At 45.7% G+C, this 16412-nt stretch overlaps 1 protein-coding gene across 2 annotated transcripts in view; it reads right to left on the bottom strand.

The window, feature by feature from the left end:
- Positions 1-16412, bottom strand: part of Lrrk1 (leucine rich repeat kinase 1) — a 128883-nt gene that overhangs the window by 60992 nt on the left and 51479 nt on the right. Inside the window, exons 4-6 of one of the 2 annotated variants that reach the window (XM_013158772.3) lie at positions 11307-11478; positions 7630-7809; positions 6979-7127 (exon numbers count right to left, since the gene is read on the bottom strand). In XM_013158772.3, the coding sequence (XP_013014226.1) occupies positions 6979-7127; positions 7630-7809; positions 11307-11478 (501 nt within the window). Of the gene's footprint in view, positions 1-3502; positions 5447-6978; positions 7128-7629; positions 7810-11306; positions 11479-16412 lie in introns of those variants that run through there. The other variant, XM_063249920.1, reaches the window with a different exon arrangement.

Consider the following 16412-nt stretch of genomic DNA (forward strand, 5'->3'; position numbering starts at 1 on the left):
CAACGACCCTGCCAAGGGTCCTAGTCAGCATTTCCACTTATTTCTGCCAGTTTAGTAGGTGTGCAACAGTCCTTTCAAGTAGTTTGAATTTGAATTTCTGCAATTTTCAATGAGGGGGTGGATGTTTCTATGCCAGGATCTGCTGTGTCTTCTCATACGGACATTAACTATTGATTTCTCTCACTTTCTTACCCAGTGGGATTTGTGAACATCCTGGTGGCCGAGGTGTGCATCTAGCCTGAGTGCTGTTCAGTCCCAAGCATCTACTGGGTGACCCACAAACACTGGCTGAATGAAACCCGACTATCAGTGCACATACACCTGCATCGATGATTTATTTTGGATTTATGGCTTTGTGGCCTCTTTTCAAATATTTTCATTCTTTGAGTTAGGGGCTCACTATGTTGCTTGGGCTGACCTTAAATGCATGGCTCAAGCTATTGCCCCACCTTGGCCTTCTAAGTAGCTGGAACTACAGGCACGTGTCACCGTGTTCCTGGCTTACTGCCTTTCCCTCTTATTTTTTAAAAAATATATATTAGTACAAATCATTTTGCTCTTTTGTTTTTCAGTACTGAAAACTGAACCCAGGGTTTGCTATGCAAGTTCTCTACCACCAAGTATATTCACAGATGTAATTTTTTGCCTTTAATTTTGACATGGGGAGTCTCACTAAATCACTCAGGTTGGCCTTAAACTCATAATCCTCCTGCCCCAAGCCTCCTGAGCAGCTAGGCATGTGCCATCACATATCACTTAGCTTAACTATTTAAATACATTTACAATTTCTCATTATATTTGGAAATATATGTTTAAAATTTATAAATGCAACAATCGCACATTAACAACTGCAATACTGTGCTTTTAAACATATATAGATAATGATATATAGACAAAGATAGACACATAGATAGATATTCTAATAATTTCCAATACTTAATTCTAGCCTGGCTAGAATATATTTGCATTATGATTACTATAAATCGCTATGCTAATATCCAACAGTTTCAACACACTTAATTTTTTTATTTTAAAAGGCAAAATAAAAAAGGATAGAAATAATACAGAATTTCAAAAAAACAGTAAGAAATCAACACGTGTTAATATATTGCATATTGTTATTTTAGAATTAGTTGTTCAGGTTACAAGTTTTTCACTCATTTATTTTCTTATTTTCTAATTGCCAAATAAGTTCAAATAGTTTCACTATTTCTACATGCTTATTTCTTTATTCATATTCTATACCTTTAACTGAATATGAATGGTTTCTACAATGGCAAATTTATAGCATAACTCAAAATCTAGTAGGACAAGATAAATACCTATGTGAAAGACTCAGGATTTGGAAACCACAAAAACACCCACATGCATGTAACACATGCGTAGACACAGTGGTTGCTTTTGTCATTGGGGGATCTGCTCCTCGCCTGAAACCATAGCTAGTTCTGGACCTATACTGTGTATACTTGGGTTTTTCCTATGTCTATGATATAAAGTTAGTTTTTAAATTAGGCACAGAGATTAACAACAAAAAGTAAAAGAGTAGTTAAAACAAAACACTATAATAAAAGTTACAGGAATGTTATCTGTCTCACAATATCTTTTTGTTTAACTGAATTGCTGACATGAATACTCTTAAGCTTTTGGGCCATAATTAAATAAAGTAGTGGCTACCTGAACACTGTCTACCTGGGCAGACACTGTATACAATGTGGGTACGCTGGTCAAGGTCATGATTCACATCGTGGGTGAGATGGAACTAAACAGAATACTGTGAGATTTCACCATGATACTCAGAACGGTACGTAGTTTAGAACTGATGCAATTTAAATGTTAGGTTATTCTTCTAGAAATTTCCATTTGATACATTTTTCCAAGGTTGCTGATAGAAAAATGAAATCATGGGACATGAAGCCCCAGATAACGAATGACCACTGTGGCGAGCTGAAATCCTCACTAGGGCACCAGAGAAGCAGAATTGATGGGTGGGTGCTTGGCACAGGCCTGAGTTTGCTTTTGTTACTGTCAGAGTGTAGCTGAGGGCTTTTTCTTCCTCTTATGTGTCATGAAAAATCCAGGTCATGGGAATTCAGTCTGCTCCCTAGTCTGCCTCATACCTGTGAACCTACCTGGTCCAACTTCAGTCAGGAGAAGTTGGCTTTCACACCACAAACAAAATGGGACCACCAAGATGGAGGCAGCGAATATGGAAATGCTCTGGAAACATCAAACTCCAGAATAAAATCTTCTGCACCAAATATGAGGCTTTATCTAGGGCAAGAGTGTCCCAAGAGGCCCTCAAGTGTCCCTCGGGAATGGCAACCAGCCAGCTGCTGGCCACCAGCTGCTGAGAGGGTGACACCATCAGTACCTCCCAGAGGCCTGCAGATACAAATGTCTGGATCACAGGTGAAGCACAATGTGTGAACAGGGTGTCTGTGTATCGGCACCGATGTAGGGACACAAATGGTGGCCACCTGGAACTTGGAAGCTACACAAGCCAGACCTAATCTCCAAAGTAATAGCAACAATAATAAATGTAAGTGCCCTCTATCTTTAGGTTGCTGCCAGATCTGAAAGAGGAAATGAACAATTTCCCCATTGGCTTGTTTCAAAATTAATCTCAGCTCTTGTTTATATCCAATATTTAAAGCAGCCCCCGAGGGTTCCCCTGCCTGGCTCCCTAATAGCTAAGCTGGGATGAATGACACGGTTATTCCAGGAACTGACGAAGTCTTTCTTGGCATTTCTGAGTTTTCCTACTCCTTTCTGGGTGTCAAAGCAATAAGTTATTTTTCAGGAATACTGACAGGATGGGCATTGGGAACACAGGCTGTTTCATTACAGGTTCAGGCAAGAGTCGGGGGCGGTTAGGGGACCTCTGTGGAGCCAGGGAAATGACTTTGCCAGATCTGGCTTGGCTTTAGCTTTATTCTTCCAAAAGTGCCTCCAACCAGACCAGACCATATCATGTGGCTTGGTTCTGGAACCTTCCTTATCCAAACACCAATGAAACCCAAGGAACCAGCTGCTACCCATGGAAAATAACACAGCTTCTGTGCAGCTCTGCGATTGTCAGCAGAGGTGGATTGCAGAGGTCTGAGGACCAGGCGATGCCGGATCCGGGAACAAGCACGGGGGTCACTGTCACTGAACCAGCTTCCACTGAGGCAGCAATGGCATTAAAAACAGGCAGTTGGGGAGAGGTAGAGCACAAACATACATAGGACAACGTCGTGGCACAGGACAGTGACCCTAAAATGTCACTGTGGATTCCACAGACTGGCTGAGCTGGTGCTGTAATCAGCATAGGTCACCTTGCCACGGTGTGATTTCTGCCTCACCAGGTCGCTGCTATGAATGTCAGGATGTCAAGGGCATCTCTCACCCATACAGCTTGTCAGCAAAGCACTCTCCTAATGCCTGGCACTAGGAGTTAAATATGGGGAACCAAAAGTGTTAGTTCAGTCCCGTGGCATACCTGGCCAAGTGGGAGACTTACCTCTGGCTCCCCAGCCCTCGTTCCCCTGTGCTGGGTCCTTCTGGGCTGCCCCATCTCTGCTCTTCTAGGCCAGCCGCAGAGGGAATGTGCTGTTATAGGTCAGAGACCACAGGGCAGCAGGACACACCCACTGCAAGGCCCTTGCCTTAGGAATTCACTTGAAGCACAAAAATAACACCTGCCTTGGGGAAGCACAAGGAGCCCTTATGACTCACGCTGTGGTGAGATTTCATTTCCTTTTCTGCTTAGACCCAGAAGCACCAAGGATAGGAAAAGAAACATTGTCTTTTCACTGGCAAAATGCAACCATCACTTCTGTGCTGTTGGGCAACTTTGGCACATATAACTGGAATCACCCCAGAAGAAGGATCAGACAGAGATGCCGACCGACCATTTCCGCTTTTAACTTCATGCCAAGAAAAGCAAAGCCACTGGCTCTCAGTCTTGCATACATGCTGGAATCACCTGGGTAATTTTTAAAACTCTTGATGCCCGGTCCCCCCAGAGCTTTGGATTTAATCAGTAAAGGGGAATGTGGCTTGAGTGTTGAGATTTTCACACTTCTGGGCATTTCAATATGCAGAAAAGCAGGAATTCCTTGTCTACATGAAACCTGGGATCCGCAGGTCAGGAACTGAGGAGCAAGGAAAGCTCTGCTTTACAGAGATGTAGGTTACCTGGGCGTTGCTGCTCTCTGGCATTTACTGTCTTTGGATAAGAGACATAATGTCTTTGTGCCTCTACATTTTCATCTACAAAACACACTATGCTTCCTGTAGTGCTTACTGAGGTGCTAATGAGGCTCAAACGCAGTAAGAAAAGGCCGAGAAAAACACCAAGACCTACATAGATGTAAGGGTGACAGGATCATCATTTCCTTTGGCAACACGAGGCTGGTAGCGATGATACCAGTATTCATTATGCTCGCACTCTATGCCAAATCCCGTGTTAAGTGCAGTGTCATCCATGGTGGACATTACAATTCTTTCTGTGTCAAAGCTCAGAAAACCAACCGAGACACAGGAAGATAACAAGGTACAGAAAGCAGAATATCAATATTCTTTGGCAATAAGGAGACTCGGGAGAGTAAGGGAAGGAATAGCAGGAAATATAAAACGGGATGGAAAGGACAAGCCAATATGGCACTTCCCCAGCCAATGTGAAGTAGGTGGGTTCTTTCAAAAGACACACTCATAGGATTACAAACTGAACGCTTTTTATACGAGACGAAGAGCCTGAAAACAAAGGTCTGAGAAAGTTTGTTTAAGATGGATACAAAGAAGAAGAGCGGGCATAGCCACGAACAGACAGCTCCCAGGACAGGGCACCAAGAGCATGGGAGTGACAGTTTGCTATAACGAAGACAGGTGACTCTGGGTCACAGAGCCATCACCAGTGAACGTGAAGTAAAACCAAGTACACGAATCAGTAAAAATAGGAAGATGCAGCATACTTTCCTAATAAAAACTCTAGCAAAAATGAATACATGGAAACTACCTAAATTTAACCAGTATCCCCTTACCAAAACCTAGAGCAAATGCTCATAAACTGCTGACCCCAAGACCTTTAAAATCAGGAACAAGATAGACACATCTGCTGTTATTACGACTGTTGAACTTTAAAAATTTCCAGTGACACACAAGAAGACACGGCATACTGTAAGTTATAAAAATATTGAAAGAGGCAGACTACTTTGAATTTGCAGATGACTTGATCGTATACTTTAGTGTCTTAGGGAACTTTACTAAACACTAGCAGAATTAGTAAGGGCAGTTGATAAGTGGACCATTAAAACATAAATGATGAAATCACTCATCTTCCCAGAAGTAACACCAGGTTGGGAGTAGCAGGGGGAAGGATTACAACTATATCTACTTAACTAACATGGTGATAAAAACAATAAATCACAAATAAACAAGGAGACCCAAGACCTTTAGGAGCAAAACTATGAAAACATGGAGGAAGAGGAGGAAGAGGAGGAGGAGGAGGAGGAGGAGGAGGAGGAGGAGGAGAAGGAGCCAGAGATATAGCTCAGTGGCACAAGTGCCTTCCTAGCAAATGCAAGGTTGTGAGTTTGATTCCTGATACTTCCTCCAAAAAAGAAAACTCGTATGAACACATTGTAAGATTTAAATGAAGCACATATAATAAAAATAGCACAGTATTTGTCTGAAAGAAGGATAGACCGGAGTACTAGTATTTGAAAACCCAAAATGTACCAAATATACATGAAACTGCTAAAAGCGACATTTCAATTCAGAGGGGAAAATAATTTTCATTTTAAAAAGTGTGCTGGAATAACTGGGCATCCATCTGGAACACATAACCTTTCCTAATATAACACACACAATAAATACTAGAAAAACTAAAGCATGCAATGCAAAACATAAAGGAATAGCAAGGTAGACATCTCCAGGAGACATTTTTACACTATATAAAACTACACTGAAGGTGTGTGTCTTACACAGTCCGGTCCCATACAGGAGAAGGTAAGCAGACCTGATTCCATATTCTCCACCCTTTTTATCAGAAAAGCTAAAAACACAAAAGAAAAAGAATGGGTTGGGAAAAATACTTGGCAACATATAGGATAAAGAAAGGCTTATAATCCTTAATTTACAAAAGACCTTCCACAGTGACAAGAGAAAAAATAAACAGGTGCTTAGCAAAATAATCAACACACATTAGCAGGCAGCTACCCAAGCGGATGCAAATAGTTTTCAGACATGCAAAATATGTTGAAAATTATTGGTGATAAAAACATGGAAATTGAAACAACAGATGTTTTAGCCCAACAAGCTGGTGAAAATTAAAAGGCCCCAGGACAGTTACTGCTGACTGAGGCGTGGGGACAGAGACCCCAGAGAGGGAGACTCAGGAGGTTTTAGGGGGCTGTCTGGATTGCAAAGGACTCTAGTCATCAGGAGCTAATACAGCTACATTAGAAGGGGTTCCCAACAGAAATAATCCAAGCGTGCATCACAGGAAAAGGGCAGGAGAAGGGCAGGCCACCTAAGTGACAATGCCTCTGCTGATTTAAAAGAACGAGTCAATGCCACATCAACAAACTGAGAGGGAGTCTAAGAGAAAACTGTATTAAAAAGTCAAATTGAATATAATGTAAATAATGCAACAGAATTTTTTATTAAAATAGAAAACTAAACTTCAGCCCTCTACGGGGTTATAAATGCTTACACAGCTTTGTCCATGCAAAGGTGCCCAGAGCTGCTTACCAGATTGCACGTAATTTAATGTGCATCAAGGGAGACTGGCTTGTCATTCTGCTATTACGTTTCCCCACGGCTTTCACCCATTACAGCGACAAGTGTGTAACTTTTGTTCATTTCAAGGTGTAATAAAGGAAATTTTTAAAAAGAAACTGTTAAGAATTCTGGCCTGTTTAACCCGTTGGGGAACATGTGAGAAAACAGCAGATGCCCAGGTGCCAGACCCACCCCACAGGGGCCGTCACTCACGGTCTTCCCCCCACAGCTGCCGGGCAGGGCGCTGGCTTCGATGAAATACTTCCGGAGGAGGTGCTTGCTGAGGTCGGGGCTGTCCAGGAGGATGTAGGAACAGAAGAACGCCCCATGCTGAAGCAGGAAGATGGCAATGTCTTCATTCCCTGCAAGACAAAATACAGAAAGCTGAGGACAGCCGGGTACGGACACGCGCGCTTATAATCCCAGCACTCTGGGAGGCTGAAGCAGAAGAATCTCAAGTTCACGTCTGACCCTGGTAACTCAGTGGCTTGGTATGATTCTTTTGCCAAATAAAAAATGGGCTGGGGATGTAACAGTGCAAAGGCCATGGATTTGATCCCCACTACTGCAATAAATAAAAACGAACAAATAAATAAGATAAAAGGAAGGAAAAAACAAGTAAACTAAGGATATTCAGACATGGAATGGGTCACCGCTGTGTCCTCTGCACCCTGCAAACCTCTCCTTTCTTCCCTTGGTGCATCGAGTTCCTGGCAGTGAGAGGACTTTGCTGGGGAACTGGTCACACTGAAATCCCCTTGGGGCAGGTGAGCAGGGGGAGGAGGGAGGTTTCAGAGAGGAATCAGAAGTAGGAGCTGCCCCAGGCCATGGGAAGCCCCTGCCCAGCTCTGGGAAGCCACTCACCTGACTTGATGGCTGCATAGAGAGGCAGGCGCAGGATGACAGGGAACTCATTACTCCGGACTGCATAGCTCTCGGGGTCTGCCCCGTGCGTCAGGACCAGGAGCTTCACGATGCTCAGATGCCCCTGCTGGCAAGCCAGGGCCAGCATCCAGTTCAGCAGGCGCTGGGGACTGGAGACACCTAGCGGAGGCGACCAGACACAGGCCATCGGTTTGCTTCCACGCTGATCTTGCTTTTGACCATTATTAATAAACTGGAGCTCTCCTGTTTCCAGCCAAAAGACAGTTCTGTGGCACAGACTGTTCTCTGGAAATGTCGCCTGAGCTGCATATGACATTTCCCTGCTGCACTGTAACCCACCTGCTTGTGAAAGAACACGGAGAGAGGAGAAGCCAGCTCCTCGACGGTACATATGCTGTGATCCCAACGGAATAGAGTACGTGTGGGAATCAAGGCTAGGTTTCCACATGGTGGAACCTCTGGATTGCAGGGTTCTGAGCCTTCTGTGGTCCACCTCCCTGCTTCTTGCCCTGGCCTTGTTCCTAGAGTAGCACCGCATGCAGGAGTGTGGCTTTGCAGACAGGAAGCCCAGGGTTAAACCATCTTTTAGCTGTGCAATTTTGCACCTATTTGTAACCTCTCAGTGTATCCATTAGTAAATGGGTTTATTAACACTGTTCTCTCAAGTGAGGGTTACATATCTTAATGTATGTCAAATGCTGGATCAATAGATCCTGAACCATTATATCATGGCATCCTGTCACCAGCACTATCGCGGACCCTTCTCAGTCATCTGTAATACATAGAGATATATATTCCTTATAACACAAAAAAAAAGCCTTGACAAAAGAACTAGATCTAGCTCTACAGCCTGAAATGGTTCAGACTGCTCCATGAAAGAACCACCTACTTAATTCCAGGACAAAATACCACTTAGCACATCCAATGCACAGGGACCATGTGGGCTGAGGTGTCAGTGAATCTTCAAGTTCAAATTAGCACAGAATCTTCCGGATCCCGTTGCCATGGAAAAGTGACCTCATCTTCTGAAACATCCCAGCCACATGCTGACATTGTTTTATTTCCAGAAGTGTAAAGCTGTTGGGCACCCATGTGCTCTCAGGCAGGGCGAGGGAGGCCTTCCCCTCTGGGGTGGGACACCGACCAGGAGAGAGGTCAGGACGAGAGCGATTAAACCTCACTGGATAAGGCAGGTGGCACAGATCTGCGACTACAGTGGGTGACAACTCTCCAGCTCACCCTCCACTGCCGCCACAGTGAAAGATTTAGAGCTGTCCTAACAGCAAATGTGACCCCTAACTCGTTCTCAGCAAGGTTATCGAGGCAAGAGAAATACAGTGGTCCTCTCGCTGCTTCCCACCGAGATGCAGCTGAGTCTGCTCATCACACTTCAGAACCGTGGCTTTAAGAAACCAGAAAAAACCAAAGCTCACTGAGCCAGAAACTTGCGAAGGTCCCACAGCTGGTACATGGCAAAGTCAAGACCGAAATCCTGTTCTGCCTAAAGCCAAAGGGTGACCTCTTAGCTACAGAAAACCTCACATGGTTCCTCGAGGCCCAAACCCGACACTCAGAGGGAGCCCCAGCTTGGTGCCCACCCCTCCTCTGCCAACAGCTTCTTGCACCAGGAATTGGGTTCTGACAGAGTTGGAAGGGCTGCTCCTCAGCGTCTCACTGTTCTCCTGAAGCGCTGCTCGGTTCTCGGGCTGCCCCTGCTTGCTCTTCTGGTCTTACTGTGCTCTTGCCCAAGTGTCTTCCCCTCCAGCACCGCAGTTCCCAGAGGGACACATTGTTGCCCATCGGTGCACTTCCTGTGGCGCCCACCCAATGTCCTCTAATTCTTCAGTTCTCAACAACTGCCCAGAGATGAAAGGCAGGACTCTGAGTTCCAGCCCAGCTTCCTGCCTGTGGCAGTCGGCAACCCAAGCCCTCCTGTTTGTGTTCTAAGTAAACTCCTATTCACACCATAAAGCCTCACTCCAAAGTCAGCCTCTCTCTGAAGACTCAGTGTGGCATGCAGGCAAAATCATACCTGATACAGGCTCCCAGATCACTGTGTAGACTCTACCCTCAGCAATGATTACACTGCACAGTTACTCCTTTCTCACTGGATTTCTCCTGGTTTCCCAGGGGCAGCAAGAGGGCTGCCTCAAAACCTTTAGCCAGGCGTGGCGGCCCGTGCCTATAATCCCAGCACTTGGGAGGCTGAGGCAGGAGGATAGTGGCAGGTCTGAGGCCACTTGGGCTACACAGTAAGTTCAAGGTCAGAGTACACTGCATAACGAGGCCCTGTGTCACGAAAGAACAGAACAAAACAAAACATTCTCTGTACCTCTCAGGTTCTAAGGGGTGCTCAGGTCTTGGCAGAAGTACAGTAAGTGTGAGCTGGACAATTCAGTGACCAAGTCAGCCGGGGCAGACTCTTTGGGGCTGGAACGGAGCTAACCTAATCTTGGAGTCCCTGTAAAGGAGGACAGCTCTTGGCTGCTGGAGGTGCCTCTCTGCCCTGTTATGTCTTGCTTCACCCAGTCCCTTTATGTGAATACTAAGACTGTCCTGCAGGGCCGGAGCTTCATTCTCTGTGGGCACAGGAGGGGGCACCAGTTTGGAAGGAGCTCTGAGGATAGATCCGTCTCAAAGCTCACAGATGGGCACCCCTAAAACAAACACTACACGATGACTGGGGCACAATGTGAAAGGGAAACAAACAGCAGGCCCCCTGTTTAAAAATGATGAAAATGTCAAGATGTATTAAACCAAGGGTGGGGCCATTCTAGTTGCATGAAGTCAGACCTGATCCCCAGCAAAATTCCAACTCCCAAAGACCATTTCTTGGGTCTTCCCTGTCCCACAGTTGTAGTGCTGCCTGCCTGGACCTGCCGAGTAACACTGAGCTCAGCCACTGTGGGAAATCACAGGACTTTAGGACACCTTGAGACCTCCAGATGCAGAATCATAAAATTAACACAGCCTGGCTCATCTACCAGTGGAATATTACTCAGTCATAAAAAATCAGCTATCAAGGCATGAAAATTTATGGAAGTGCACTGTAGGGTGAAAGAAACCACTGCAGTGTGATGCCAACCATAGGAATTCTAGAAAAGGCAAAAGCAGTGGGTTGGTTAAAAATCAATGGGCACTAAGAGCTGGGAGGAGGAAGGGGTAAATAGATGAAAGAACAGGGGATGTCTGAGGCAGTGAACAATAGTATGATACAATAATGGTGGACATGTGTTGCTTTACTTTTGTTAAAATTCATAAAGAATGCCATTGAGAATAAACCCTACTGCAAATTTTGGAGTGCAGTAATAATGTATCAAAACTGGTTTACCAACTGAAATAAATGTACCAAATGAACCTAAAATGTAAATCATAGGGGAAGCTGTGTGTGTTGGGAGTACATGATAACATGGTACTTTCCTTTATTCTAAAACTGCTTTAAAAGTCAATCAAAAATAAGCTGCACAGGTCTACATTCTTGATCAAGTATGACGTAGGTGAATGAGAAAGCACAGTACATCGTGCAGAGTGGCAGGCAGTCTGCACTTCGGGGTGTCAGGTGGGCGCCCCAGACTTCCTGCTCTTATTGCTAAAATCATGAAGCAACAAGAATCTTGGTTGAAGCCCCAAGCGGTTCTTGGAGTGCTGTGCCTTACCTGTTAAGGACTCAAGCAATTCCTGCACGACTTCAGCGTGCCCGAAGTGCGCGGCCACCACTGCTGGGTTGTCGTCGGTGGGCTCCGTCGACAGCTCCACATGTTTCTCGGTGAGCAGATACTGGACCATCTCTAGATCGCCGTAAGCTGCCGAGATGCTCAGGAGCTGACCCTGGCCAAAACAGAGCGGGGCTTCCGTGAGACAAGCTCTGCCTCGAGCCACCAGCGGAAGTGACTTTGAAGGCCAGGGCAAGGCTGGAACTTCCCAGCCCAGGTTGGTGACACCTGCCATGCTCAGCGTGCAGCTGTCCCAAGGCGCAGAAGGAGAACAGAAATTCCTATGGTTTCAGAGGTAAACTAGCTCACTGCTAAGTTGATGATGTGTGGAAACAGCGATATTTAGTATACACACAGGCACTCTTTGGTGTCCAGCCCCAGCTCGGCACCCACCCTGGAGCGTCAGCCGTTTCCCCAGTGACTATGTCTCACTGCCCCTGGCCAACAGCACAGGGGAGGGCTGGACAGCATGCTGCCGAGCATGACTGTTAGTGACAGCATATGGTTTTCCCACCATTCTCAAGCCCACAAATCATGAGGGGTGGTTAAACAACATGGTGAATGTTTACATTTATTTTAAAACTTACTGCTTTAAAAAACACACTATCAACAACTACAGGATGTGTGCAGAGATGGAGAGTGCTTTGCATGTCACGAGGAGGACTGATAGAGATGTGTCTTTTCCTGCAATAGATTCTCTTATTGACACATGCACTGTATTTGCTGATCACCCCTCACTGATCAAGCACTTATGGGAATTTCTGTCCAATAAAATACTACGGTGTGTCCTCATCCACCTTTCTCACCAGACCTGGCACCAAGTGGCTTCCGGCTCTTCTCCAAAGTCAAAATGGCCACGTAAGGGGGACATTTTGAGTTGATTCAGGACATCGAGGCAGCCACAATAGCACAGCTAAAGCGAGTTTCCAGAAGTGCTTCACAACTTGGCGAGAATGACGGGGTGAGCATGTGGGAAGCAAAGGGAGTCCCGTGAAGGGGATCCCTGGTACCGTTTCCCTGACTCTCATAAACTTAAGCATTCACTGTATTTTTATCACATCTCGTGGATCACAGCACTGTGAGTTGGAAATGATCTCCATTCAGGTTAAAGTGCTATTAACATTTCTTCTGCTTCTGTCCCTTCCCTCCCCCATCCCCTTCCTCTTGGTTGTATTTTCTGGGATAAGGTCTTGTTATGGAGTTCAGGCTGACTTTGAACTTGCCATGTAGCTCAGGTTGGCTTTGAACTGCCTCGGCCTCTGCCGTACTGGGATTACACACACGCACCACCGCACCAGGCTTAGAATGCTTGATGTGGTCTTTGAGGTTTACCTTCTATTTAGTCTACTGGACAGCACTCCTCTGGAGCATCTGCCTTTTGAGGACCAGGACCGTGTGAGTGTCCCCTCTAGACCTAGAGCTGAAGCTCAGCTGCCAGCTGGTTCGTGTCGGGTGAATTTAGGGAAAGAGGAAGCAAGTAAACTCTGTGAAGGTCCTTCCTGCAGGTGACTCTAAGTGGAATGTGATAGACGGGGAGACGCCACAGATCTCAGCCCAGGGACAAGGGTCCTCCAGAGCCTGCGATGCGACTGTGAAGTTGGTCATCCAGAGGAAGAGATGGGCGGGTGGATGCTGGACCTGCACCTGACCTTCGACTTCATTCCAGCCCGGTTGGCGTAAGGCTGAGTCCAGAGGGTGGCAGATTGATTTCTGGCCTCTATGAATTTACAATAAAGTTCAAGTGGGAATCTTGTTAAATTAGCAGCCAGCATTTGTAATTTGCTGAATGACCACTGGCGATCATGTTAGAGTGTGATGGGCAGGGATGGGTGAGTGCATCCCCAAGAAAGGGAAACGGTACCCATCAAACTCTGCCCACGTGCTACTGGATGGTGACTTGGGTACCTGATTTACTGATCACATGCAACCTGGGAATGCGTCTACATTTCTATCCCATGACAAGGAAATGAAAGCTTGCCCCCTGAAAGGGTTTTCACGGTCAGCAGAGCCACACAGGGTATGATCTGGAGTCCGTGTAGCTCTGGAGCCCGTGTCCTCTCCATCCCACCCCTCGACCTCCTGGAAAAGGCGGGACCTGGAGGAGGACTCAGGTTCTGTCAGGGCAGTGGATGGGTTGGTGATGGGCAGTCTACCCAAGAAGCAAGGTGAGAGCCTGTCAGGGGCCAGAATTCCTTGGAGGAGGCAGAAATGCACATATTCAATATGAGCAGAAAAGAAAGCCCACCACCATGCTCCCCCGGCAGGGCGGGTGCCATAGCCCCACATTCCAGGAAAGCAGTTGCATTTATGGAGAAAACCCACAGTGATTGATTAAGTGACTCATACAACTAGCAGCAGTCTAGACTCCAGGCATTACAGGCTTAAAAGCCCCATCCCCGAGAGGTGGTGGTGAGGTCACAGAGCCAGCCCAAGGCCCAGAGGGACCAGAGGCGGGAGGCGCTGGGCCTGCCTCCCTGGCTGGAGTCGGCCTGGAGGCTCGAGTCTTGGTTTGCATTTACTTCAATTCAGTATGAAAAAGAAAGTGGGCCTCCTTTTATTGTATCTCTCCTTCTCAAATCCTCTCTCAAGGCAATCACTCTTACCGCCTTCTAGAACATGCTTGTCCATGCTTATGGGTATGCAGTATAACTTTTTACCAGGGTGTAACATACTGACAAAAAAAAAGTTTGGAAATTTTGTGTTCAGTTAATGAACTGCCATTTGGTTACCCCCGTATCTGTCCTCAGACCAAGGAGTGGAACGTCGCCTTTGAGGACGCCCCACTGTACCTCGCTTCCTGCCTCTGACCTTCAGGAGGAGCCACCGTCCCGATGGCCAGCACAGCACCACAGATATGCTTTCATCAGTTTTCCAACGTCACACAGTGACATTATATTTCACACACTGTTTTTGAAACTTCCTGATGTGAAATCGAGATTCACAGGAAGTTGCAAAAAAAAAAGACTGGGGGGTCCTGAGTCACCATTATAGAGTTTCTCCAGGGGTAACACCTTACAATACAGCAGTGGCTCAGGCAGCAAAAGGATGGTGACACAGTGCATGTACACAGTTCTGCCGCTTGTCATCTGTGTATACTTTATTACTGTCACAGTCGAGATAAAGAAGTTTCATTTAGCAGAGACATCTCTTTTTTTTTTTTTTTTTCTGTTTTTTTTTTTTGTCTTTTTCCTTTTTATCGGTACCGGGGATTGAACTCACAACTTCCTGCTTGCAAGGCAGGCGCTTATGCCGCTGAGCTAAATCCCCAGCCCCCGTAGCAGAGACATCTCTTTAATGCTATCTGCTTCAGTCCTATCCACTCTCCTCTCCACACCTATACCCAGGCAATCACTAATTTCTCCTGCACTTCCGTGACTTTGTGGATTCACAAAACTCAATAACATAATCACAGCCTTTGGAGATCAGTTTTCCCCCCACTCGGCATCGTGCACTTGAGGTCCACTCGAGTTGTATATTTCCACAGAGTGCTTTATTAAATCTAGTTTGTGGTCATCAGGGAGGGGAAGAAAAAACACCTGCTATGAACGATCATTATGAACAATCCCGCACTTATTTTAGCGGGTATGTAAGTTTCATTTCTCTAGAATAAATGCTCAGTTCAATTACTGTGTCATAATGTAAGCATATTTTTAGTTTTTAAAGAAACGACCGAGCTATTTCCAGTTTCTGTACCATCTGACACTCTCACAGTAATGACTGAGGGGTCTGCTCCTCCACATTCCCAGCAGGGCTGGGCATCCCCACTGTGCATGGGTGACTTCAGCCTTTCTATCAGACGCGGTGCAGCTTCTCATTGTGATTTTAACTGGCATTTCTCTCATGAGTGGCTTTCCATGTGTTTACCTGCTACCTACTCCGCAAAAAGTTTCTTCGTGCATTACATATATTTTTGGAATGAACTGTTTGCTTTTTAATGCTCCGTTTTTAGATACTGTTTATCTTCTAGGTATGAGTCCTTTGTCCAGGTGTGCAGTTAACAAGTACTTCCTCCCGCTCTAGAGCTTCTTTTTTATCCTCTAACAGAATATTTCTCAGAGGAAACATTTCAGTTTTTATGAAGTCTGATTTATCAGTTTTTAGTGGATAATTTCTTTTACAGACTTTCTGTGTAGACCATCATGTCATCTGTAAAGACAGGATAGGTTTGTCTCTTTCACATCTACATTTAACTTCCTTGCCTTACTGCATGGCTATAAATCCCCGGTGTGCTGGACAGGTTACAGTGAATATAGTTACAATGAAACTATTCGGAGTGGGTTTCTCAGTGCCCTTGGAATCCTCACCTTGTTCCTGATCTTGGGGGGAAGCAGCCTGGCGCCATGGCTATGCTGTGACCACGGCTTCTCCCTTCCAAAGCTCACATTCAGATTTGACTGCTGGGGTGGTGATTACATCACCGGGAGCAATGAAAGCCCTGGTCACGGGAGGGGGATTGTTCTCACAAAACCAGGAGGCCACCAAGCAAGGTCGCCTCTTGTTGTCTGTGTCTTCCACGCATCCTGCCTGCCGTTCTGTCTTCTGCCACATTTGATGCAGCTCAGAGTCCTTGTCAGGACTCCATCCTGGACTTTCAGCCTCTGGCGCCATGAGCCAAACCAAAACAAAATCCAAAGAATATCCCTCCCCTTCATCTCCCTCCCTCCTTCCTGCCTTCCACCCTCTGTCCCTCTCTTCCTTTCATGTCCATCTTCTTTTTTACATTTTCGTTTAAGACAAAGTCTCACCAACTTGCCCAGATTGGTCTCAAACTTGCCATCCTCCTGCCTGTCTTCCACGTAGCTGGGATTGCCTCCATCCTGGCTTATTCTTTACAAATTTTGTTAAAAGCAACAGAAAGAAATTAAGACCACCATCAAATATGCAGTTAGTTGCAGGATTGGTTTTTGTTTATGCTTTAGATTTCATAGGTTTCTTAATTGGGTTGAGGAAATTCCTTTTTATTCTTAACATTCTTAACTTTCTAAGATTTTTTTTCAGTTATGAGCAGGTATTAAATAATTGAAATAATTTTCCTGATCTGTCTGTCTG

Source organism: Cavia porcellus, unplaced genomic scaffold (genome assembly GCF_034190915.1).
Source record: "Cavia porcellus strain 051 isolate PalLab524CR breed Dunkin Hartley unplaced genomic scaffold, mCavPor4.1 scaffold_6, whole genome shotgun sequence".
NCBI lineage: Eukaryota > Metazoa > Chordata > Mammalia > Rodentia > Caviidae > Cavia > Cavia porcellus.